The sequence below is a fragment of the Oncorhynchus clarkii genome, chromosome 10 (genome assembly GCF_045791955.1).
Source record: "Oncorhynchus clarkii lewisi isolate Uvic-CL-2024 chromosome 10, UVic_Ocla_1.0, whole genome shotgun sequence".
In the NCBI taxonomy this organism is placed as follows: domain Eukaryota; kingdom Metazoa; phylum Chordata; class Actinopteri; order Salmoniformes; family Salmonidae; genus Oncorhynchus; species Oncorhynchus clarkii.
Genome location: NC_092156.1, coordinates 49,584,344 through 49,609,124, shown reverse-complemented (window position 1 = coordinate 49,609,124; position 24,781 = coordinate 49,584,344). Strand labels below are relative to the sequence as shown.

The window sequence follows — 24,781 nt, the reverse complement described above, 5'->3', positions numbered from 1 at the left end:
TAATTTGCAAATAAATTAATTAAAAAATCCTACAATTTGATTTTCTGGATTTTTTTCCCTTCATTTTGTCTGTCATGGTTGAAGTGTACCTATGATGAAAATTACAGGCCTCTCTCACCTTTTTAAGTGGGAGAACTTGCACAATTGGTGGCTGACTAAATACTTTTTTGCCCCACTGTACACATTAGCATGACACAGGACTCGCTTCTGAGAGGGCGAGACACAATACAGACCGTGTACAGACATGGAGCAAGCACAGACATACTGAACACGGCTCTGACTCAACACCTGCAGGCAGGCAGACACAGAGAGCGAGAAACAAAGACGGACCTTGAGCAGGTGCGATCCCTTCCTTTGTCCGAGGCCACAGACGAACTGGACCAGGCTCTGTGTGTAGGGGTGAGATATGGCCCTGTTCACATCCACCCCCACCTCGTTGACCCGGTTTATAAACTCACAGTACAGAGCATTCAGCAGGTCCTCCTTTACTACATGCTCCTGAGAGGGTAGGGAGGGGAGACGGTGGGGAGGGAGGGGAGACGGTGGGCAGGGAGGGGAGACGGTGGGGAGAGAGGGAGAGAGGTGGGGAGAGAGGGAGAGAGGTGGGGAGACAGGGAGAGAGGAGAGAGGAGAAAGAAAGGGTACCATATAATCAACATACCGTGAAGGCCACTGAGTATCGATGACCTTTCTCTGACAATTTTCAAGCAGATCTAGGATTGGGTCCCCCGTGTCCATATAATCTTATTCATTATGATCTAAATTAAACAACATTTAAGATTGCTATATCAGCACTTCCACTCCGAGGCTTTATGAATATGGGTCCTGAGGACAGATCACACACTCAGTGTCTCACCTGAAGAGGGTGTAGTTTGAGGCAGAGGATGTCTTCGTCTGTGCTGCAGACCTGCGAGTACTCCACCATGGGATCCTGAATCTTCCTGGCTACGGACACGGCCTGGCGCAGCAGCGGAGGGTAGTCCCTGAAGTCAGTCTGGAGCGAGAGAGAATAGGGGAGGGAGGAGTCATGAGTATGGTTAGATATGTGTCATCAGATGTGTGTGTATTGCGTAGCTATGCATTCATGCTGTGTCAGAGCAGACTTGTTGATTTCTTGCAGTTCATGTGGACTGTGTGTGTGTGTGTGTGTGTGTGTGCGCCCACGTATACGGAGTGTGTGTACCTGAGACTTTGTGCTGTTCATGTAAAGCATGGCCAGTTCATTGTCCACCAGCTCCACTCCCACAGCAGGCAGAGAAGACTCCTGCTCCAACTCACTCACTGTCCTCTTAATGTCCTCCATTATCATGTGGGCATCTCTACACACACACACGCAACAAACACACACACGCAACAAACACGCACGCCAAAAAAGCCCTTTACCGTAGGTATCCAAAAATAAACCAACAAGAACCAACTCTTAAGCGCTCTCTGCACATACAGAGAAAGGTTTTTCTTCTCCAATGTGGTCAGTAGTCGTAGAAGGCTCACCTATTCTCCCCGGCAACAGCCACCACGTGAGGTTTCTTACTGATCAGGAACTTCTTTAGGTTCTCAATGTCCTGGAGCTGAGGAGACAAAACACTACAATATTACGCTCCATGATAATAATCATATGAATGAAAGTATGATATAAAAGACTGAGTAGAACAAAATAAAACGAGACAAAATCTAAGGATGAACAGGTTGGTCACAGCAGCTGATTAAACAAACCCAAAGCGTGTACTGCAATATCTCCTGGAATACATGACGCTTCCAAAGTGATTTCTTGACTTTTGGTGAACTATCTTTGATACAACTACACTGACGAAGTGATGTTTCCTATGAATGCATGGCTAAATGATAAGATGGCATGACAGGTGGGCAGAGGAGAGGATAGGTTGTACCTTTTTGTCCCTCTCGTCCTCCCTCCATGCATTCCTCCTCTTCAGGAAGTAAGGCAGACGGAGGAAGTCCACCACCTCTCCCTCGCCGTTGATCAGAGAACAGAACACTGGCGTGTCTCTATGGTAACAGAGTTACAACTTTCAGTTATTATTAATGCATATGGTATACAATAAGTTGGAGGATACCACAAACAAACAAAACACGCCCACACACCGCCTTCCCTTTTGTGCAAACACACACACACACACGTACCTGCTGTCTGCAAAGGCCACTCCCAGGACTCTGATGCCTTTTGATTGACTCTCATCCATCAGATCATCATCCTCCTCCTCCGCCTGCTGCTGGTCTGGTCTGTAGGGAGCCACCTTCAGCCAGTTATACAGCCTCCTGCAACACGACTGGACGTACACACAATATCACAATGTACACCTACACCACACACCAAACCTACACCACACCGTTACACCTTCAGCCAGTTATACCGCCTCCTGCAACACGACTAGGGTCAAAGGTGAACCAGAAGAGGAATAATACACCACTGTGACCAAATGTACACTAAAGCTTGAAATGGATGTTTATTCACAACATGTGCTGGAACATCGGCAATTCTAAATTGAAATTCACAATATCATTAAAAAGTTACAAAAAATCTCCAATGATCAAGTTACGGCAACTCTTGAAGTATTCAACAGTATATGGAATTCATGATACTGAGTCCTGGATGTAGCTAGGTGTGCTGTAACACTATCGAGTATATACCTTGATGATGTTGTCCTTGGCCTCTGCGATGAGTTTGTTCTTGAGTTCCTTGGCCATCTGAGGGTAGAGGAACTGTGTGAGGGAGCGTTCGATGGCCAGGGTCCTCTGTCTGTTCCACTCCTGCACCTGGTGGCTGAACTCATCTCTGTAATAGAATTGCTTGATCTCATCAAAGTACGTCTGGTCACCTGCAAGCCTGGTGGGGAGATAGGAAGAGGGGGAGATAAATTATTATGAACCAAAATTAAAGAATCCGTGGAGAAGGTTTGAGCAGAAGGAAATAATAGAGCAGAAGCCTTTAGCTTTGTTCTGAACAAACCAGCAGAACAGACAAAATACATATTTTGCACAATTGACCATTCCAGGAAACAAGGGGTAACTTAAAGGTTGTCTTCCCCATACCCTTTAACCCCTATGAGGTCGATGCCCTTCGCCTTTGACCTCAATGGAGGCCAATGCCTCTCCCCTTACCCTTTGACCCCTAGGAGGTCGATGCAGATGTCAATGGTGAGAAGTCCCTCCTCCTCAGCCTGGCACATCTTTAAAAACTGTTCTCCGTTCAGCTCCTTCACTGGCTTGTTTTTCAGGTACTTGAAGGAGTAGCCAAAATGGGCCTCATCCATATCCTAATAACAAACCGGAGGTCAATTAACATGGCATGGTACAAAGAGGATAATGTCTTAACCCTTTATACTTGTGGGAATTAACCTAGAAGGAAAGGGGATTAATTTAAATGTTTCTTAAAGAAGAAATATGAAAACGCATATGTATAACCATTAGGGATGCAACGATTCACCAATACGCATCGGTCCGGAAATTAGGCTTCTCCAAGCTCTCATGCGGCTACATTTCTAAAGGCTATGCAATTGTGGGAGAAAACAGGGTGATGGCCTCTACTAAATAGAGGAGGATCTCATCAGCTATCTATAAGACTACTATATTTATTTCTCAACATTCGTAATATTAAGCACATTGCTTGTATTTACAACAGGAGTATAGCATACCTGGCTGGCATGAAAATAGACCACGGGGAAAAGCGTCCTCCATTTGCTATTTAAGTGCATAGATGACATGTATTTTTCCCCGCTGCCCCTACTTCGATACAGGTGCATGATAACACTGATTCTCAACATGGGGGCCCACAAAGATGCGTCCTCAGCCCCCTCCTGTATTGCCTGTATACCCACGACTGGATGGTCTTACACAGTTTAAACTATCCTCAAGTTGGTTGATGACACGACAGTCTGATTACCAACAACGAGACAGCCTACAGGGAGGACGTAGGCCCTCTGATGGCGTGGTGACAGGTAAACTCTCCCTCAACGTGAGCAAAACAAAGGAGCTGATTGTGGACTTCAGGAGGAACCAGGCTGCACACACCCCCATCCTCATCAATGGGGGCCGCCGTGGGGACGATCATTAACTTCCATTTCCAAATCGTACATATCTCAGTGAAGCTGAAATGGTCTAACCACACAGACACCGTAGTGAAGGCACAACAGCCGCTCCTCAACCTCAGGATGCTGAAGAAATTTGGCCAGTCCCGAGGGCCCTCACAGTGTTCTACAGGAGCACCATCAAGAGCATATTTTTGGCCTGCATCACAGCCTGGTACGGCAACTCCACCGCCGCGGACCGCAAGACTCTTGAGAGGGTGATACGTGCAGCCGAACGCACCATTGGGTGCACACTGCCTGCCCTACAGGACCCCTACCCTACAACACCAGGTGTCACAGGAAGGCCAAGCCATGCCATGCCCTGTTCTCCCCGCTTCAATGACAGAGACAGTACAAGGGCACCATGACAAAAAAATGAAAGACTGGCCAATAGTTTCTACCCTCAGACCATCAGGCTGCTGAATATCCACCACTAGTTAGCTACCTATTTTACTTCACTTAGTCCTGCAAGATTTCCACTGTACCCTGCAATCACACCCTGCAAATGTGACTATTAAACACAAATATACACTGGAGTTGCTTACCAAGAAGCCAGTGAATGTTCCTGAGTGGCCGAGTTACAGTTTTGACTTAAATCTGCTTGGAATCTACTGCAAGACCTGAAAATGGTTGTCTAGCAATGATTAACAACCAATTTGACAGAGCTTGAAGAATTTTGAAAATATATTTTTTTAAATGGGCAAATGTTGCACAATCCAGGTATGGAAAGCTTTTAGAGACTTACCCAGAAAGTCCTTCTACAAAGGATTGAGTGAGGGGTGTGAATACTTATGTTAATGAGATATTTCTGCATTTAATTTTCTATAAATGTGAAAACATTTACAAAAACATTTTCACTGCCATTATGGGGTATTGTGCGTAGATGGGTGAGAAAAAAACATATTTAATCTATTTTGAATTCAGGCTGTAACAATAAAATGTAGAATAAGTCAAGGGGTGTGAATACTTTCTGAAGGCACTGTACAGTATTTTACATTTACTGTACTTTTCACTGCATTTGTTTGATAGCGAAATCTGAAAACACTCTGGATACATTGATAAGAATATTAATAGAAAAGTTGGGGTAGGTGCAACGAAAGACAAAATTACAAGGGTTTGAGTGAGAGGTCTAACTGGTGTCTCCAAGTGGCCACACACCTCTCAGTTCAAGTTATTCCAATGCACTTTTATGACTTACATTATAAAGGTGCTTTTTTGAGCTCTCCTAGCTGTGTCTTTGAAGAACTAGAGAAAGCACACTTGTAGTTGTTATGAACACAGCCCTGTATCCCCACCATCACACAATTACTGTTTTTGTTTAAGCAATCCAGAAAACAGCCCATTTTAAAATCACAATCTGGGTCAGGTGGGCATCATTTGAAAGCTTGTTCTATTGCCAAGATGACTAACAAAGTTAGAAAATACCATCTTCAAGTGTTAGGCCTTTACGACAGTGGTCGTGTCTGAACGCCCACACTTGGGTTCTAAATAGTAGGCCATTTGAGTATGCAAAAAAAATTATGTTTAAAACATTTCGAAAATCAAGTATACTTTAAATGACCGGATGTCATTCTAATTTCAGCTTTGACAATAGCTGAACAATTAGATATGGGGATGCGCTTCCGGAAAAAAAACAGGAAACAATGCAATCACGTAATCTCAGTACGCAAAAATAGAATGTTTAATAGCATGTGAAATTTCTAAATCGGGTATGGTTTAAATGCCAGGATGTTACTCATTTCAGCTCTTCGCCTAGTAGAATTTGATGCACACTTTTCCACAATGCATTGGAAGATGTGGGCTGCGAGTGATAGGCCCGAGTTCTCTTCACGTAGACAAACAAAACTAGGCTACTTAATTGGGAATCTTCAGACATCTGTCTGAAGCTTCTGTCCTGGTGTTCAAATGTAGGCAAGTAGTTTTTGTTCTCCATAAAATGACCACGAGTACCGCATCGTCGGCTACATCATTGAAAACAGAAGCATTTTTATATTTTTGTTTTCTGACTTAAGTGTTTCTTATTCTCTTGGCCTTCGTCAGAGTTTTTAAAGTATACTGAACAAAAAATAAACGCAACATTTAAAGTGTTAGTCGCATGTTTCATGAGCTGAAATAAAAGATCACAGAAAAGGTCCCATATGCACAAAAAGCTTATTTCTCTCAAATTGTGTGCAAATTTGTTTACAACCCTGTTAGTGAGCATTTCTCCTTTGACAAGATAATCCATCCACCTGACAGGTGTGGCATATCAAGAAGCTGATTAACATCATGATCATCACACAGGTGCACCTTGTGTTGGGGACACTAAAAGGTCACTTTAAAATGTGCAGTTTTGTCACAGAATACAAAGGAGCATGAAATTGGCATGCTGACTGCAGGAATGTCCACCAGAGCTGCTACCAGATAATTTAATGTTTTTTTATCTACCATATATCTACCATAAGCCACCTCCCAACGTCGTTTTAGAGAATTTAGCAGTACTTCCAATCGGCCTCACAATCGCAGACCACGTTTAACCACACCAGCCCAGGACCTCCATATTCCGCTTCTTCACCTGTGGGAACGTCTGAGACCAGCCACCCGGACAGCTGATTAAATATTGCTGTCTGTAATAAAGTCCATTTGTGGGGAAAAACTCAGTCTGATTGGCTGGGCCTGGTTCCCAAGTGGATGGGCCTATGCCCTCCCAGGCCGACCCATGGCTTTGCCCCTGCCCAGTCATGTGGAATCCATAGATTAGGGCCTAATGAATTTATTTCAACTGACAGATTTTCTTAATATGAACTGTAACTCAGTAAAATAGTTGAAATTTTATTCATGTCGTGTTTATATTTTTGTTCAGTATAAATACTAAATCATCTTTTGAGTTCTGAATGTGTCACCACTTGGGATGTGGTTACAATATTGATGTCATTTTAGATCAGGCCTTTTGATTTGAACATCTGGAATGTTTTAGTTTTGTAGGCTAGACTACCTACCTAACTTATGGATGAAGCCTTAGCAGTCTCGTTCCCAATGATCAGTGCTTTAGCGTATTATGTTGCTGTCCAACGGTTTTGAATTTGCGATTCACTTCTATAAACTTTGATTAGCTAACACAACGTGCCACTGGAACACAGGAGAAATGGTTGCTGATAATGGGCCTCTGTATGCCTATGCAGATATTCCATTAAAAATCAGCCGTTTCCAGCTACAGTAGTCATTTACAACATTAACAATGTCAAAACTTTATTTCGGATCAATTTGATGTTATTTTAATGGACAAAAAATGCGCTTTCCTTTCAAAAACAAGGACATTTCTAAGTGAACCCAAACTTTTGAACGGCAGTGTATATATATTTGTTACTGCTTGATTAAAACGATCTCGGTCAACCAACAGCCTAGCGACCAAACAATCGACCAGTTGACTATTTTATTTTTTCTTTATTTTACTAGGTAAGTCAGTTAAAGACAAATTCTTATTTTCAATGACGGTCTAGGAACAGTGGGTTAACTGCCTTGTTCAGGGGCAGAATGACAGATGTGTACCTTGTCAGCTCGGGGATTCGATCTCGCAACAGTTCCGTTACTAGTCGAACGCTCTAATCACTAGGCTACCCTGCCGCCAACTAATTGGGGTCAGCCCTAGTTCTCTTGTCTGCATGTTTGCTGTCGTCTAGAGACAGGTCTCACTCATATTTGGTATATTTTGGCACAGCATTTGTATCTTGTCAGTTTGTTAAACTATAGTAAAGCAGAGTGGTGATACATAGGGATGATATTTATTTAATTGTATTTATTTATAAGATATCGCATTTAGTCCAAATACCCGAAATAAATAACTCTACATTAGTGTTAGTGCATTGTCTTGGTTCCCGTACCTTCTTTCCTTTCTTGGTGGGATTTATATTGATCTTGGCTCTCTCCTGGAAGGTCTGTCTGAGGACGTGTCTGACCAGAGGCTCCCTGGAAATCTGCATGGCCACCATATAACGAGTCCCCTCCAACACCGCCTCAGGACTGTTAAACTGGCTACAGAGAGAGAGAAAAAAAAAAGAGGTAGGGGGTCAGTGTGTGTATTATCTGCAGACAGTCTTTGGCAAGCTCTACAGAGCTACCTGATGTGTGTGTGGTGTGGTTACCTGCAGACGTAGTCTTTGGCCAGCTCTACAGGCTCAGCAGGGAACTGCTCTGTCTCGTGACGCTGGTAGCTGTCTCTCAGATTCTCCCCAAACTGCTCTGGAGTCAGACCAAACTTCTTAGCCAGGCCGTCTGAGACAGAGAGAAGGGAAGGAAGACAGGATCTTCAATCTTGACTACTGTACTAGTCCCCCTGACTACTGTACTAGTCCTACGGGGGCAGTACTGTAGCCCTGCAAGTAATCTTCTTTATCACTCTGTTAGCGAGTGTGAGAGAGACCATGTTCTGTACATTTCCTGCTCAATGGTGTTGCATAATTTGTGTCATCTCCTTTGGGTGTCAAATGATTAAAATAATTCATCACGATTCATCTCAAAAGTTTATTTGCTCAAATTTGGTGCAAAAAAAAAAAAAAGCAGTGTATTGAGTTATAGGCATGTAGGGACTGAAACAACAAATACTCTGTATCAGAGTGTTTTCACCATAAACAGGCAATACAAAAGTCCTGTAACTTACTAATAATGCTCCCAGCAGGCCTACTCCCTCATAAATGTTCATGAAGTTCACACACACGCACGCACACACGCACACACGCACACACTTAAAGCGTCAGCCATTCCAAATTATTGTTCTCCTAGTTACCGATTGGAGGGTTGGCTATAAGAAAAAAGCACTGGGAAATAGCATAAACCTGTCCAACAATGTCATGAATTCCACTGAACATAAACTTGTGACCATACACTTCAGTCGTCCTCCCATTTCTTTTCACTGACTAAGTTGCTAAGACAAACAAGCCCACTGACATTTTCAGATGAAAAAGCTGCTCTCTTCTTCTGTACGATACGGCCAAAGAGTGAAAACAACCTCTCACAAGGTACTGATGTGGCAGGCGTTGCCAGGAGCCTTCGTGCAATGCAGGCCAGCCTGGTGTGTGCCTACACTCCACACATTTCTCAAAGGACTCCTCCTCTTCATCGGACACAGACTCAGAAGAACTGAACAAGAGGGCAGCTTTCTTCTTTGGTGGCTCGGACTCTGTTGCTTTATCAGGTTGCTGTGCAGGCCTCTCTTCCTTCAGCAAGTTGCTGACCAAAGCACACACCTCACCACTCCCAGGTCTAGGAAGGCACTTCAGGTCCTTAAACCTTGGGTCGGTTGCTGTGGCGATCTTCAGCCACGTGAGGTTGGTGCTTTCCTTGCGTTTCTCCAGGTCTGTGAATGTCATCAGAGCTCTCCATCACCCAAAGGAGATGACACAAAGCATGCAACACCATTGAGCAGGAAATGTACAGAACATGGTCTCTCTCACACTCACTAACAGAGTGATAAAGAAGATTACTTGCAGGGCTACAGTACTGCCCCCAGATTCTGCAGTTTCTCCAGGTCAGCTGTGGTTGGCATGGTGATGTTCGTTTTCTGTTGGGCCAGAGCATCTCTCAGTGGTTGTTGTTTAGGTGGGCTGTTATTGAAACGCCCAACAATTTTTTGCCATTTGGCTAGGGCATTGTCGAACCCGCTGTTGTGTAAGGACACTGTGAAGGACCTTTGGAGACTGCGCGGTGCAGGGCATGTGTTTAAAAGGCATTCAAAATGTAACGCATTAATGCGTTATTAATGCATTAACTTTGACAGCCCTAATTTTAAAACATCAGTCTCTGCTGAATACGAAAAGGACAGATTGCCAAAAGTTATGTCTTGAGGCAGAGCAGGGTACTGCATGTGCGCATACCAGGTTTACATTTCACATGTCAAGGCCCTTGCATCCACCACACGCACAACGAAGTCAAGCATATGTCCAATAAAGTAGGGATAAAAAGACACCATATTAGAGGTCAGCAGAGGTGACTTACCGAGCCCTGCGCTCTGACAGATGCTGTACATGTCTCTACGAGATGCCAGCTTCAGGTCTGGCCCCTTCTGCTCTTCCTCCACCTCCACCTCCACCTCTTCCTCCTCACCTGAATGACAGGGAAGAGACATGATGTCACACAGTGTGGAGGGTGGTAAACACATTTAAAAATAAAGACAAAGCCTGGTTGTTCAAAAGGTGCCGTTATTTTACTTTCCATGCAACAATGCCACCTTCATTGCAGCTGTTTCGATCTCCTTATCAAATCATTTCTGGGTAACAATGTAGTTATTTACTATAACAGTTTTCAGTAAGAAAATGTAACAATAAGCCCAAGAATTTATGTTTTCCCACCGTCCTCGTTAACCTCCTTGATCTTCCTCAGCGTCTTCTTACTGGCGGCCTTGGCTGTGTTTTGCATCTTGGGGATGTCTCTGCCGTAGTACAGCAGGAAGTGGCTGTACACATCACTCAGCTCATCTATGGACTGGACGTCTTTCAGTCTACAGGAGGGGAGAATAGGTGAGGAAAAGAGAAAAAGGAGGGGAGAGGGAAACAGTTACACTAGCTGGACTTTACTAAATTGGTCCTATGTCTTTTATGAAGACATGGGGATATGAGACTTCTGAACTTTGACAACCATGTAACGGGAAATCTGGGTCCAGCTTCCTGGACACAAACTAAGTGTATGGGAAACCTCCCTAGTGGTGGAGGTTTCAGTTAGGAGGCAGACAAATGGACACAGTGCAATGCCCAGGGGTGGCTTTTATTAGTGGAGAAGAGGCACCAAAACTGTTGTATACTATGTGCAGCAATGTACAAACAAAATAAACATGACGATGGCCAGAACAGGACACAAACTTGGGGTAAACTGAAAATAAATAAAATCAAGGTTAAACTCAATACGCAACAGGCCTTAATAATAACTGCCCGCAACTCGGCCAAGAAAGGAATGACATGGCTTAAAGTAAATTCCATCAGGGCTCACCTCGGACTGGATCAACAATTAACAGGTTGAAATACAGGCATTAAATGCACCATAACATATAACTCAACTAACTAGCTTTAGGTAACAATTAGCCCATGAAAAAAGCCTATAATAGATCGGAGTAACATTTATCTCCCCCTGGGATTTGGCCAGGGGGGATAAAAGCTTCAGACTGCAGACCTGGTTTGCCAAAACTCCCGAAGCAGCAGGAGGTAACATTTTACATCATCAATAATGAGGATTAATAGGGAGGTTTGTAACATATACTCCTGTAGAAATAGTGATCTCAATACCATTGCAACGTGCACTTTGTAAGGCAAACTAAACGCACAAAAATACATGAATGGAAAGCGTACATAACAGGATTTGCCTGCGTGCCAACCAAACTCTAACATGCATCTTTCTCGCTTTACAGGCTACATCGCAGCACGGAAGGAAATGGGATTATACACATAACATATTCAATGCATTATTATGCATTCTCGTGAACTGTTTCAATATCTGGTTATTAATATGTCAAGTCAGAATACCAGGCACATAATTTTTGGGAGATTCTCTAGGCATTGTGTGTCTGGGAAACTGGCCCCTAGTGCATTACAACACTGGAGCACACAATCTTATTATTATGATTTTTTTTGAAAAGCACTGATTCCTGAACTTCTATTTCTACAATATCCCTTATCGGTCCTTTTACACCTGTCGCTTCAAGTTTACACAATGTGCAGGACAGAGCTTGTCAATCATCAACTATATCAGTGTGACCTGTTGATACAGGTCACACTGACCCCCCTCGTACCACAGCGTTCTCCTATGGCCCTGTGTTAAGACGCATTCTGGTAAAAGGTAGTACCCTATATAAGGCAGGGGTAGGCAACTAGATCCAGCCGCGGGTCGGCGTGAATGGTCGGGGGGCCGGAAAAACATGATCATAATTTGTACATTGCAAAGTGACCACAACTAAGCCCAAAAATAGATTTGATTTGGGAAAAAAAACAATAATATCATACCTTGATAACATTGAGAATAGAGCACGACTGATATTATCGGACAATATTGGCCTTTTTGGATGTATTTGTATCGGCGTATAATCCACCCAAAAAATGGGATAAAAAGAACAAAAAAGCTGTTCTTCATGGGGGGGCATTTCACTATTTGTGCTGAAGATGGCGCTCTTTTCATGGCCATTAGCCTATCTTGCCTTGGCATGCTACAGCAAGATTGGACACAATCACCCAAAGCAACTACACCAGTCAGAGAGGAGAGTGAAATAGTGTGACCTAACTGTTACTGCTTCTACGGTGAGTGCCAGCTCAATAAATTGCAAAAAATGCGCACTGTACCTATACTGTTACGTGGTAGGGTTTTGGGTGTCGTGACAAACAATGAATGCTATGCTCAAATGTGAAGCAAGTGCCATGCTAAGAACGATCAACTCTGTGGTAACTTTAATGTTACAGCCCTTTAGAGAAGCCTGCGGAATCTGGTGTTATATTTGCTCTTTGCAAAGGGAATTCCTCAAGTGGTCATTCCAATGTTTTCAGAGACACAAAAAAATAACAGCAGGTTCCAAAGTAGTTTTTGGTAGTTACGTTTTAATGTATGGATTGTTACTTGTCAGGGACTGGTCCAAATTCACATTTCACCACCCCCATTTCCAGTACGAGTACTAACTAGCTGTGTGAGAGTACTTGAGGGTTAGTGCTATCCGGGATCCTTGGGATGTCCCTAAAACCTAACCATTACCTACTATCCATGCTGTTCATCCTCCTTTCACAAGAGTAACAGTTTTAACAGAAATAGTATTGTCTTTCTGGTGCTGCCATAGATTTTATGTGATGCTCCTAACCTTTAAGGACACAAATTCAAAGCTTGCTTAACAATTTAGAAAAATTCTGCAATCTGCATTTTGTTGCTTTTGCCTACTGTTATTATTGAATTATCAACTTCCATCAATCATATGTTTTCACTGTGTAAGGGCTATTTGACCAAGGAGAGTGATGGAGTGCTACATCAGATGACCTGGCCTCCACAATCACCCGACCTCAACCTAATTGAGATGGTTTGGGGTGAGTTGGACCGCAGAGTGACAGAAAAGCAGCCAACAAGTACTCAGCACATGTGGGAACTCCTTCAAGATGGTTGGAAAAGCATTCCTCATGAAGCTGGTTGAGAGAATGCCAAGAGTGTGTAAAGCTGTCATCAATGCAATAGGTGGCTACTACGAAGAACCTCAAATATAAAATATATTTGATTTGTTTAACACTTTTGGTTACTACATGATTCCATATGTGTTATTTCATATTCTACAATGTTGAAAATAGTAAAAATAAAGAAAAACTCTTGAATGAGTAGGTACGTCCAAACTTTTGACTGGTACTGTATATCAGTCAATATTTTCACTCTAAAATAGGTATAGAAAATCCCATATCGGTCGGGCTCTAATTGAGCCTGGCCTAAGGGGTTACCTGTTGCCAACCCCTGAGATAAGGAATAATATGCCCTTTCAGACACAGTCCATACCTCTTCTGACCCTATGGTTGGCTGTACATACCTCTCCATATCAGCCGTGTCCAGGGGTCTGATGCCATCAGCCAGGGGTTTGTCAGGGTCGGCAGAGATCTGTTCATACTGGTGCGACTGCATCCTCCGGAACAGTCGTGTCAGGTTTTGCTTCCTGCTCTTCAGCTGGCACCACTGGGGTCCCAGAGGTCAGAGGTAGAAGTCAGGGGGCAGGAAGTGGGTCAATAAGAAACAACTTTCTTTCTATTGGATTACAGTTGTAACAATCTAAGCTAAGGTGACCAACTGCTGGTATACGCAAAAGTGTGTGGGGTGTTAGATGCCAAAGGTTGTGATGAGGTCATCCTTTACCTTCTCGTCCCATTGCCAGACCTTCCACAGGTCGTTGATGTTGAGCTCCGGTTCTACATACTCCTTCCTGTAGAATGCGATGAACGGAACCTGGAGAAAACAAATAATGTAGAGTGGGTGAGAACATGAGACAAACACCACTGTAAAGCTTGATTTACAGACTAATTCTGACTTTTGGCTATGTTGTTGCTACGGCGTCTCAAGAAGGACAAACAGTAATATTGCTTGTTTTTCAAGCAAAGGTCTTTTAAGGGAATAAGCGAGCACAGACGTTTGCGTCACCTAGCCAAGATCTGCTAGGATCAAACCAAACCTTTGTATGCGGACGCCTTTAGGGCCTTAGCCACTACACACTCACGCAAATGTAATCGGGTGGTGTACCTCAAAGTGCTGGTTCCTCATGAAGTTGAGGGCCTCCTTGATCTTAGCGATGGTGCTGGGGCCTTTCCTGCTGAGGTTTGTGGTGGTCCCTCTGTCCAGGTAGTCTGTACTCTCCTGAACACCCAGAAAACAGTTGATCGTTTTTTAACAAAGAAAGAAGAGTATGGTGCCGGCCCGAGACAGTAAGGAATGTGCTGGGCTGTTCATGTGTATGAAGATTGTGCGATTGGGTGAGGTATTGGATGAGGAGAATTAAATGGGATATTTAGTGAGTTATTGGGGTGTTGGGTGTCTGTGTGTTGTCTGTAGGTAACACCAGCATTGAGGATGATTGATATGGATATATCCAGGGTTTCAGACTGCGACCATTTAGTCGCATTTTGTGACATTTGACTTGGCTGTGTGAGTTACATTTTTAATTAGTCGCATCGGTGCGAGCTGCACATTCTACATGGTCACCTCACTAAAAATGTCCTATTTTTTAGGAGGCTAAACCCATGATTTGGTCAAACTGTAAAGTACATTATCCTCACGATTCCTGTGATGAAAGTATCTTTTGATTTTATTCAGCTTTGTTCAATTGTATTGTTCATTACCAGAAAATAATGCCACGGAATTCTAAGCAAATCTTGTCTGCTAAATTAACTTGTGTAACCCACAGTCTTTTTGCATAGCCTGATTAGGATAACTCAAGAGTATGTTATTCTGTTATTTTGAAATAGACTACATTTTCTTCATATCATGCTTCTTTAGAACTGTCTAAAATAAATAATGGATTTATTAATTTTTAAAATATAGATGTTCCAAAGGGTCAGCATACGTGGAAGCCAGATGATAAATGTGTTTATGTTTATTAACGTTCAGCTACCGTGAGACCGACAGTTATTTGCTTGACAATCACCGGCTGACGAAAATGTGTGACCGCCACAGCTCTAGTGTGACCAAATCATGGCCTGGTGCCACCAACTGAAAAACTTAGTTGCACCAGTGCCACCAGGAGAAAATGTTATTCTGGAGCCCTGGATATATCATATCGTAAGTTAGGGCTTTATAGTAAGGTCAGAGGTTCCTACCGGTATGGAGATGGTGGGGTGGGCTAAGATAGTGTGTGAGTATGTAGTCAGTGTGTAGTATGTATGAAGTGAATGTGCAGTATGGTCAGGGGTTCCTACCTGCATGGAGATGGTGGGGGTTGAGAAGGCATTTCTGTAGATCCACTCTGCCTCTTGCTCTAACTCATTATCCTCAGCAGGCTTCACTGGGATGGAACGCAGCTACAGAATAGAACACAGAGAGAGGGTGAGACACACACACAGGGCTTGATTGAGATGGCACAACTATATTCAAGGACACAGGAGGGTGAAACAGACAAAGCACACACACACACACACCCTCACTCAAACCCCCCCCCCCCTCCGCACACACCTGGAACCTCTCTGGCATGTCTGTGGAGCGGATCTCGTTGTCCTGGTCTGTCATGTGACTACTCTCCAGCTCGCTGGGCTCATAGATCTCGAAGATGCTCTTCCTCCCCACTCTCCTCTTCGTCTGCTTCTTGGGCCGGTCCCAGCCCTCTTCGTCCTGGTCCTCCTCCTCTTCCTCACCCTGGTCATATGCTCCGTCAGCATCAAACTCGGCAAAGTCAAAGTCACCGCCGAAGATCTCCTGGGCCTCCTGGAGGGCTCTTTAGACAGGGAGAAGAGGAAAGAGGAATGAGGAAGAGAGACGGATGGGGTATGGAGGAGTGAGGGAGAGGGTGAGACTACATTTTGTATTGTTTGATCACTTCATACCTAAGTTCATACATAGGTGCATATCTTGGTAGGCATGTTGAAGAGCTGCTTCATAAACGAATGTACGTAATTAAAATAAATAGATAAATGGATCATAGCTGCTTTGAACGGGTAAGTTTTAAAAAAGACTCTACTCTCAATGTTTGTTCTGCACTTTCTATGTACAACGCCTTCGGAAAGACCCCTTGACGCCTTTTCCACATTTTGCTACGTTACAGCCTTATTCTAAAATGGATTAAATTATTTCCCTCCGCTCAATCTACACACAAAACTCCACAACAAAGCAAAAATAGTTTTTTATAAATTCTTGCAAATTTACAAAAAACTAAAACTGAAATATCACATTTACATAAGTATAGGTTCCCTCAGTCAGTACTTTGTTGAAGCACCTTTGGCAGCGATTCCAGCCTGGAGTTTTCTTGGGTATGACACTACAAGCTTGGCACACCTGTATTTAGGGAGTTTCTCCCACTCTTCTCTGCAGATCCTCTCAAGCTCTGCCAGGTTGTATGGGGAGTGTTGCTGCACAGCTATTTATTTCCAGGTGTCCAGAGATGTTAGATCGGGTTCAAGTCCGGGCTCTGGCTGGACCACTCAAGGACATTCAGAAACTTGTCCCGAAGCCACTCCCGCACTGTCTTGGCTGTGGGCTTAGGGTCGTTGTCCTGTTGGAAGGTGAACCTTGGCCACAGTCTGAGGTACTGAGCCCTCTGGAGCAGGTTTTCATCAATGATCTCTTTGTACTTTGCTTTGTTCATCTTTCCCTCGATCCTGACTAGTCTCTCAGTCCATGCCGCTGAAAAACATCCCAACAGCATGATGCTGCTACCACCATGCTTCACCGTAGGGATGGTGCCAGGTTTCCTCCAGACATGACGCTTGGCATTCAGGCCAAGAGTTCAATCTTGGTTTCACCAGACCAGAGAATTTTGTTTCTCATGGTCTGAGAGTCCTTCCGGTGCCTTTTGGCAAACTCCAAGCGGGCTGTCATAAGGAGTGCCGTCTCCCCACTGATTTGTAGAGTGCTGCAGAGATGGTTGTCCTTCTGGAAGGTTATCCCATCTCCACAGAGGAACTCTAGAGCTGTCAGAGTGACCATCGGGTTCTTGGTCACCTCCCTGACCAAGGCCCTTCTCAACCGATTGGTCAGTTTGGCCGGGTGGCCAGTTCTACGAAGAGTCTTGGTGGTTCCAAACTTCTTCCATTTAAGAATGGAGTCCACTTGGTTCTTGGGGACCTTCATTGCTGAAGAAAGGTTTTGGCACCCTTCCCCAGATCTGTGCCTTGACACATTCCTTTCTCGGAGCTCTACAGACAATTCCTTTGACTTCATGGCTTGGTCTTTGCTCTGACATGCACTGTCAACTGTGGGACCTTACATAGACAGGTGTGTGCCTTTCCAAATAATGTTCAATCAATTGAATTTACCACAGGTGGATTCCAATCAAGTTGTTGAAACATCTCAAGGATGATCAATGGAAACAGGATGCACCTGAGCTCAATATCAAGTCTCACAGCAAAGGGTCTGAATGCTTATGTAAATAAAGATTTTTTTTTTTTTAAAGAAATTTGGAAAATGTTCTAAAAACCTTATTTTGCTTTGTCATTATGGGGTACTGTGTTTAGATTGCTGAGGTATTTTATTTATTTAATCAATTTTAGAATAAGGCTGTAACGTAACAAAATTGGAAAAAGTCAAGGGGTCTGAATACTTTCTGAATGCAGGAAGGAAAGAACTAGGTCAAATGGCATCATACCGTTCTGTCTAGTTGACTGAGGTATGTGTGAACACTCACGCGTCCGTGTATCCTGAGAACTTGCCTCTCTTCTTTGTGATGGGCTGGCCATCGTCGTCCACAATAAAGTCGTCAATATCTGAGGAAATTATTGAAATCAGTTACACAACCAGGAAGTATTCATCCAAAAGTATGTATAATTCCCTTTCCTGTTATATGTTTACATTTGCCTATATAGAACTTTTAGTTTCTCAAAAAGACTTAAATCTGTAACATTATTAGCATTATCGCAAGTACCTGACTCCTCCTCTCCTTCCTCTTCCTCCTCTTCATCGTGGCGTTCACCATGGCGATGGAGGGGCGGGTCGACGGTCTCTCCCTCCTCCAGCTCCCCCTCTCCGTCTCCTCCGTGGAAGATCTCGTCTGCAATCTGGTCCTTTTCATCATCTTCATCATCATCCATCAGCTTCACGCGGTCATACTTCTTCTTCTGTCACGGCCACAGAGGGAGAGAGCTTTTAACCGGGGTCCATGCGTTCATATGATAATTGAAGGTGTGCCATTACTAACATGTAATCGTGAGTCATTTTAATAAAAAAGCATCTCTGAGTAGGAGATCTGCTAAAGGGTCAGTTTTTCCTTCTAGATAATAATTAATATGATCTAATGATATGATTATATAGCCAAGGTGGATATGATCCTAGATCAGCGACTTTATTAATATAGGCTTAGATTCCCGATTGAAAGCATGCCAGAGAGGATATGTCTGCTTACCCTCCTCTTGACTTTGACCCCCAAGTTCTCCTCAATGAGGTCCAGGTCATCATCATCCAGGTAGTCATCATAGTCTGGAGGGAGGGAAGGAGAAAGAGGGAGGAGAGGGGCAGAAAAAGGTTAGAAGGGAGAGAGGGAAGGAGAAATAGGGAGGAGAGGGGCAGAAAAAGGATGGAAGGGAGAGAGGGAGGGGAAAAAGGAGAGGGAGGTGGGAGGGAAGGCAAGAGAGAGTGGAAATTAGCTTCCATAAAATTGTTTTCATTTATCTACTAGACAAGACTATCAGATCCACAAAGTGGAAGGGAGTGAACAACCTTTTGGAATGAAACTCTTAAACAGCCCAGTGGCCTCAATTATAAACCGTTCATACGTACAAAATATACCCAAAATGTGATTCCGACAGTTTTTACACATACGTTGGTATTTATAAAAATGAAGTGAGAATGTGCTTACCACCCAGTAAACTTTAGACCATGCTTTAATTTTTTTAATTTATTTTACCAGGTAGGCTAGTTGAGAACAAGTTCTTATTTACAACTGCGACCTGGCCAAGATAAAGCAAAGCAGTTCGACACAGACAACAGAGTTACACATGGAATAAACAATAAACAAGCCAATAACATAAACAAGTCAATGACAGAGTAGAAAAAAAGAAAGTCTATATATAGTGTGTGCAAAAGACATGAGGTAGGTAATAAATAGGCCATAGGAGCGAATAATTACAATTTAGCAGATTAACACTGGAATGATAAATGAGCAGATGATTATGTGCCAGTAGAGATACTGGTGTGCAAAAGAGCAGAAAAGTAAATAAAAACAGTATGGGGATGAGGTAGGTAGATTGGGTAGGCTATTTACAAATGGACTATGTACAGCAGCAGCGATCGGTTAGCTGCTCAAATAGCTGATGTTTAAAGTTGGTATGGGAAATAAAAGCCTCCAACTTCAGCGATTTTTGCAATTTGTTCCAGTCACTGGCAGCAGTGAACTGGAAGGAAAGGTGGCCAAATTAGGTGTTGGCTTTGGGGATGATCAGTGAGATAAACCTGCTGGAACGTGTGCTAAGGGTGTTGTTATCGTGACCAGTGAACTGAGATAAGGCGGAGCTTTACCTAGCATAGACTTATAGATGACCTGGGGCCAGTGGGTCTGGCGACGAATATGTAGCGAGGGCCAGCCGACTAGAGCATACAGGTCGCAGTGGTGGGTGGTATAAGGTGCTGAGTAGAGTATTGGAAGCTATTTTGTAGATGACATCGCCGAAGTCGAGGATCGGTAGGAGAGTCCGTTTTAATAGGGTAAGTTTGGCGGCGTGAGTGAAGGAGGTCTTGTTGCGAAATAGAAAGCCGATTCTAGATTTGATTTTGGATTGGAGATGTTTAATATGAGTCTGGAAGGAGAGTTTACAGTCTAACCAGACACCTAGGTATTTATAGTTGTCCACATATTCTACGTCGGAACCGTCCAGGTGATGCTAGTCGGGCGGGCGGGTGCGGGCAGCGAACGGTTGAAAAGCATGCATATGGTTTTACTTGCGTTTAAGAGCAGTTGGAGGCCAAGGAAGGAGAGTTGTATGGCATTGAAGCTCGTTTGGAGGTTAGTTAGCACAGTGTCCAAGGAAGGGACAGAAGTATACAGAATGGTGTTGTCTGTGTAGAAGTGGATCAGGGAATCGCCCGCAGCAAGAGCGAAATCATTGATATATACAGAGAAAAGAGTCGGCCCGAGAATTGAACCCTGTGGCGCCCCCATAGAGACTGACAGAGGTCCAGACAACATGCCCTCACTGAACTCTATCAGAGAAGTAGTTGGTGAACCAGGCGAGGCAGTCATTAGAAAAGCCAAGGCTATTGAGTCTGCCTGCATGTGTTCACACATCTGCTAGTGGTTGAAATACTGAATTGCAAACTGGCAAGTAAGTACAGTGCCTTGCGAAAGTATTCGGCCCCCTTGAACTTTGCGACCTTTTGCCACATTTCAGGCTTCAAACATAAAGATATAAAACTGTATTTTTTTGTGAAGAATCAACAACAAGTGGGACACAATCATGAAGTGGAACGACATTTATTGGATATTTCAAACTTTTTTAACAAATCAAAAACTGAAAAATTGGGCGTGCAAAATTATTCAGCCCCCTTAAGTTAATACTTTGTAGCGCCACCTTTTGCTGCGATTACAGCTGTAAGTCGCTTGGGGTATGTCTCTATCAGTTTTGCACATCGAGAGACTGAAATTTTTTCCCATTACTCCTTGCAAAACAGCTCGAGCTCAGTGAGGTTGGATGGAGAGCATTTGTGAACAGCAGTTTTCAGTTCTTTCCACAGATTCTCGATTGGATTCAGGTCTGGACTTTGACTTGGCCATTCTAACACCTGGATATGTTTATTTTTGAACCATTCTATTGTAGATTTTGCTTTATGTTTTGGATCATTGTCTTGTTGGAAGACAAATCTCCGTCCCAGTCTCAGGTCTTTTGCAGACTCCATCAGGTTTTCTTCCAGAATGGTCCTGTATTTGGCTCCATCCATCTTCCCATCAATTTTAACCATCTTCCCTGTCCCTGCTGAAGAAAAGCAGGCTCAAACCATGATGCTGCCACCACCATGTTTGACAGTGGGGATGGTGTGTTCAGCTGTGTTGCTTTTACGCCAAACATAACGTTTTGCATTGTTGCCAAAAAGTTCAATTTTGGTTTCATCTGACCAGAGCACCTTCTTCCACATGTTTGGTGTGTCTCCCAGGTGGCTTGTGGCAAACTTTAAACAACACTTTTTATGGATATCTTTAAGAAATGGCTTTCTTCTTGCCACTCTTCCATAAAGGCCAGATTTGTGCAATATACGACTGATTGTTGTCCTATGGACAGAGTCTCCCACCTCAGCTGTAGATCTCTGCAGTTCATCCAGAGTGATCATGGGCCTCTTGGCTGCATCTCTGATCAGTCTTCTCCTTGTATGAGCTGAAAGTTTAGAGGGACGGCCAGGTCTTGGTAGATTTGCAGTGGTCTGATACTCCTTCCATTTCAATATTATCGCTTGCACAGTGCTCCTTGGGATGTTTAAAACTTGGGAAATCCTTTTGTATCCAAATCCGGCTTTAAACTTCTTCACAACAGTATCTCGGACCTGCCTGGTGTGTTCCTTGTTCTTCATGATGCTCTCTGCGCTTTTAACGGACCTCTGAGACTATCACAGTGCAGGTGCATTTATACGGAGACTTGATTACACACAGGTGGATTGTATTTATTATCATTAGTCATTTAGGTCAACATTGGATCATTCAGAGATCCTCACTGAACTTCTGGAGAGAGTTTGCTGCACTGAAAGTAAAGGGGCTGAATAATTTTGCACGCCCAATTTTTCAGTTTTTGATTTGTTAAAAAAGTTTGAAATATCCAATAAATGTCGTTCCACTTCATGATTGTGTCTCACTTGTTGTTGATTCTTCACAAAGAAATACAGTTTTATATCTTTATGTTTGAAGCCTGAAATGTGGCAAAAGGTCGCAAAGTTCAAGGGGGCCGAATACTTTCGCAAGGCACTGTATGTTGTGCAAATGAGGGATATGATGAAAAGCTTATTCATAAAAAAAAACACAGGAAAACCTTAACAAGAATGCAGCCATTTGCAATTGGTGAGGAGCAAAATTTCTTTTTTATTTTTAGAATGTCAAATAATTAGACATAGGGAAAAGATTCATATTTATTTTATTTTCAGAACCATTGCAGAATAAATTCCTCACCTTTTCTGACTGTGATGCTTAAGTACTCGCAAAGTAGCCTATAGGCCCTACAACATCCCATCTCTCATTTAATTGGACCCACTTTACAGTAGTAAAAAGATAAACTCTCAAGTATTTTGCTCTATGCAATCTGACTCTGAGCGCAGTTTAACGGTAGAAAAGACGGTTCACCTTTTCCATTTATGTTTTTGTAGGCTACTGTACGTCTGAATAGCCTACTGTCATTTCAAATGTCTCAAGTAAACAATATTCCATTTATAATACATATTTTCATAACCATTTCAGAATAAATTCCTCACCACCAATTCTGGCCATGATTGGTTCATATTGCAGAAGAAGCTTTAGCCTACAACAAATTACCATGCACATTTAATTGGGCATATTAGATAGATCAAAATATTTGAAATATTAGCCTATGCATCCGAAAGGGAGAACGGTTTATAATATACAGTGTTCAGGCTACCACTGTGTGTAGGCATACTGTAGTTGAAATAAAATTAAAGTGTACATAGGTTACTAGGCAATGTTTCATAATTTGTGGGCAGTACAGTATATTTAGGTCAGGGAAAAAGTAAACGCAAAACATTATTGAATTCAAACGATCGGTTCACAGGTCCACAACACATTGTTCAGAAACGGCAGAAAATGTCACTGCCAACACTTCCAGAGACATTTAACCAAGTTCGCCATTGCTATTTCCTTTAGATACTGCCTTAGCCTAAATCCAATACTTCCAAAGTATTGCAAATAAGGGTGTTATTGTCACCATAAAAGGTGAATGATGGGCGTTTTACAGGCAGAGATTTAATACTTGTTCATGCGTGCACAGTTTCAGGGCGGGTCTGATTTATAACGTGGAAACATGCGTATGTATGGCTTGCGCCAAAGTTTATAAATCTCAATATTTTTGTACGGGTGCAGTCTTTTCAGAAATGGCGCAAGCAGACATTTAGAGTGCAATGTACGCAAAGTTCATAAGTGAGGCCCCCGAAGCCCAAACTCACTGCGTTTTTTGCGCCTGTGTCTGACTTCATCCTCTGAGTCGCTGCCGCTACCCGCTCCTCCGCTCTTCTTTTCTTCCGCTTCTTCATCTTCATCCACATCATCATCGATGAGCCCCCTCAGGTTCCCGTGCTCATCCTGGTCCTCTGTGTTCAACTCTTCCTCCTCTTCCTCTGTTTGGGGAGGAGGAGGAAGCATTAAACACACACGCAAACACATTTGCTCATAAACACACACACACACACACAAAGAACTGACTGATGAAGACATGACAGAAGAATTGCCCGGGCTGACAGACATTAAACTTGTCATACTCACACATCTTCTGATGATTACATAAGAAATCAGTCAATTGTAATCATCTGCTCAAGCTCACCATCATCCATAAACGCCTGGGTTTTTTTGGGCTTCAGGTCTTTCTCCTCAAATTCCTCCTCTGACTCCTCAGCCTCGCTGTCGATAAAGTCAGACATGTCTGCAAGGCCTGGACAGACACACACACTACAGGTTAACACAAGACACACACTAGAGGTTAACAGAAGACACGCACTACAGGTTAACACAATTTGAGTGGGAGAGTGTGTGGCTCACAACCTTTTTTGGTTGCTGTACCCCCAACTGAATGTTGCTCTGCCAGGAGTACCCCCTATTGTGCGTTTTACCAGTAGGCCTATGGTCTCATGATTATTCTCAAGTACCTCTCGCTGTGGATAGGTCAAGTGGGGTGGGAACCACTGCGCTAGAGAGAATTTGTATCATCAGAGAATATTGGTCTCAGAGCTGCAAAGATGCACCAAACCAGAAAAACTCGAGAATACAGGGTTGATGGGGCTGCAAAGAAGTCTATAGCATGGCACTGAATCCCACGGATTAATGTCCAGAAGAGAGACTCGTGGATGGATTGCTGAACAGAACGAGTTGCGCGAATCGGGAACATAAATGTTCCCCTAGACTAGAGATGATTGACGTCTCGCGCACAAAAGACAACAAAACAGCTGTGACCAGAAAATGGCAACAGCACTTAGGGAACCACTGTTTCTCTGTGATGCTTGGGTTTCTAGCCAACTTCCCCTACAGTTGTATATAATGCTCTCTCTGGAAAGACATAGCTATCTATGCCTTTTCATAGTTTTGAATTTCCTAAACGGCTAGCTAGCACACAACCTGCATTCGTTACGTAACTAGCCATGTGGCTAATATTTTCACAATACACGTTGATAATATTTTCACAATACACGTTGATAATGAACCATAAATTGTGAATTATGTACCCTTGACTTCAACTAGAAATATGTTTTGTTGATAAATCACGGTACTGGTAGACAACAAGGGCCCTAGGCTAGCTGCACTTCGCAGTAACCTAGCTAACAATAGCAATATGTTAGCTAACCAGCCAGGGGGACAATCAGTCGAGTCACGGCTATATTGTTCTTATGATTTTGGC

At 43.2% G+C, this 24,781-nt stretch overlaps 1 protein-coding gene across 1 annotated transcript in view; it reads right to left on the bottom strand.

Moving 5' to 3' along the window:
• LOC139418711 (transcription elongation factor SPT6-like) overlaps nt 1–24,781 on the bottom strand; it is a 52,644-nt gene that overhangs the window by 27,708 nt on the left and 155 nt on the right. The window contains exons 2-23 of the mRNA XM_071168363.1: nt 23,714–23,821; nt 23,340–23,510; nt 18,595–18,668; nt 18,118–18,310; nt 17,881–17,959; nt 15,717–15,975; nt 15,464–15,565; nt 14,292–14,405; nt 13,911–14,000; nt 13,591–13,733; nt 10,406–10,554; nt 10,053–10,160; nt 8,204–8,333; nt 7,943–8,093; nt 3,118–3,272; nt 2,647–2,842; nt 2,140–2,285; nt 1,887–2,004; nt 1,492–1,568; nt 1,184–1,319; nt 857–994; nt 331–498 (exon numbers count right to left, since the gene is read on the bottom strand). Coding sequence (XP_071024464.1) covers nt 331–498; nt 857–994; nt 1,184–1,319; nt 1,492–1,568; nt 1,887–2,004; nt 2,140–2,285; nt 2,647–2,842; nt 3,118–3,272; nt 7,943–8,093; nt 8,204–8,333; nt 10,053–10,160; nt 10,406–10,554; nt 13,591–13,733; nt 13,911–14,000; nt 14,292–14,405; nt 15,464–15,565; nt 15,717–15,975; nt 17,881–17,959; nt 18,118–18,310; nt 18,595–18,668; nt 23,340–23,510; nt 23,714–23,810 — 2,994 coding nt within the window. The 5' untranslated portion in view covers nt 23,811–23,821. The remainder of the gene's footprint in view (nt 1–330; nt 499–856; nt 995–1,183; nt 1,320–1,491; nt 1,569–1,886; nt 2,005–2,139; nt 2,286–2,646; nt 2,843–3,117; nt 3,273–7,942; nt 8,094–8,203; nt 8,334–10,052; nt 10,161–10,405; nt 10,555–13,590; nt 13,734–13,910; nt 14,001–14,291; nt 14,406–15,463; nt 15,566–15,716; nt 15,976–17,880; nt 17,960–18,117; nt 18,311–18,594; nt 18,669–23,339; nt 23,511–23,713; nt 23,822–24,781) is intronic.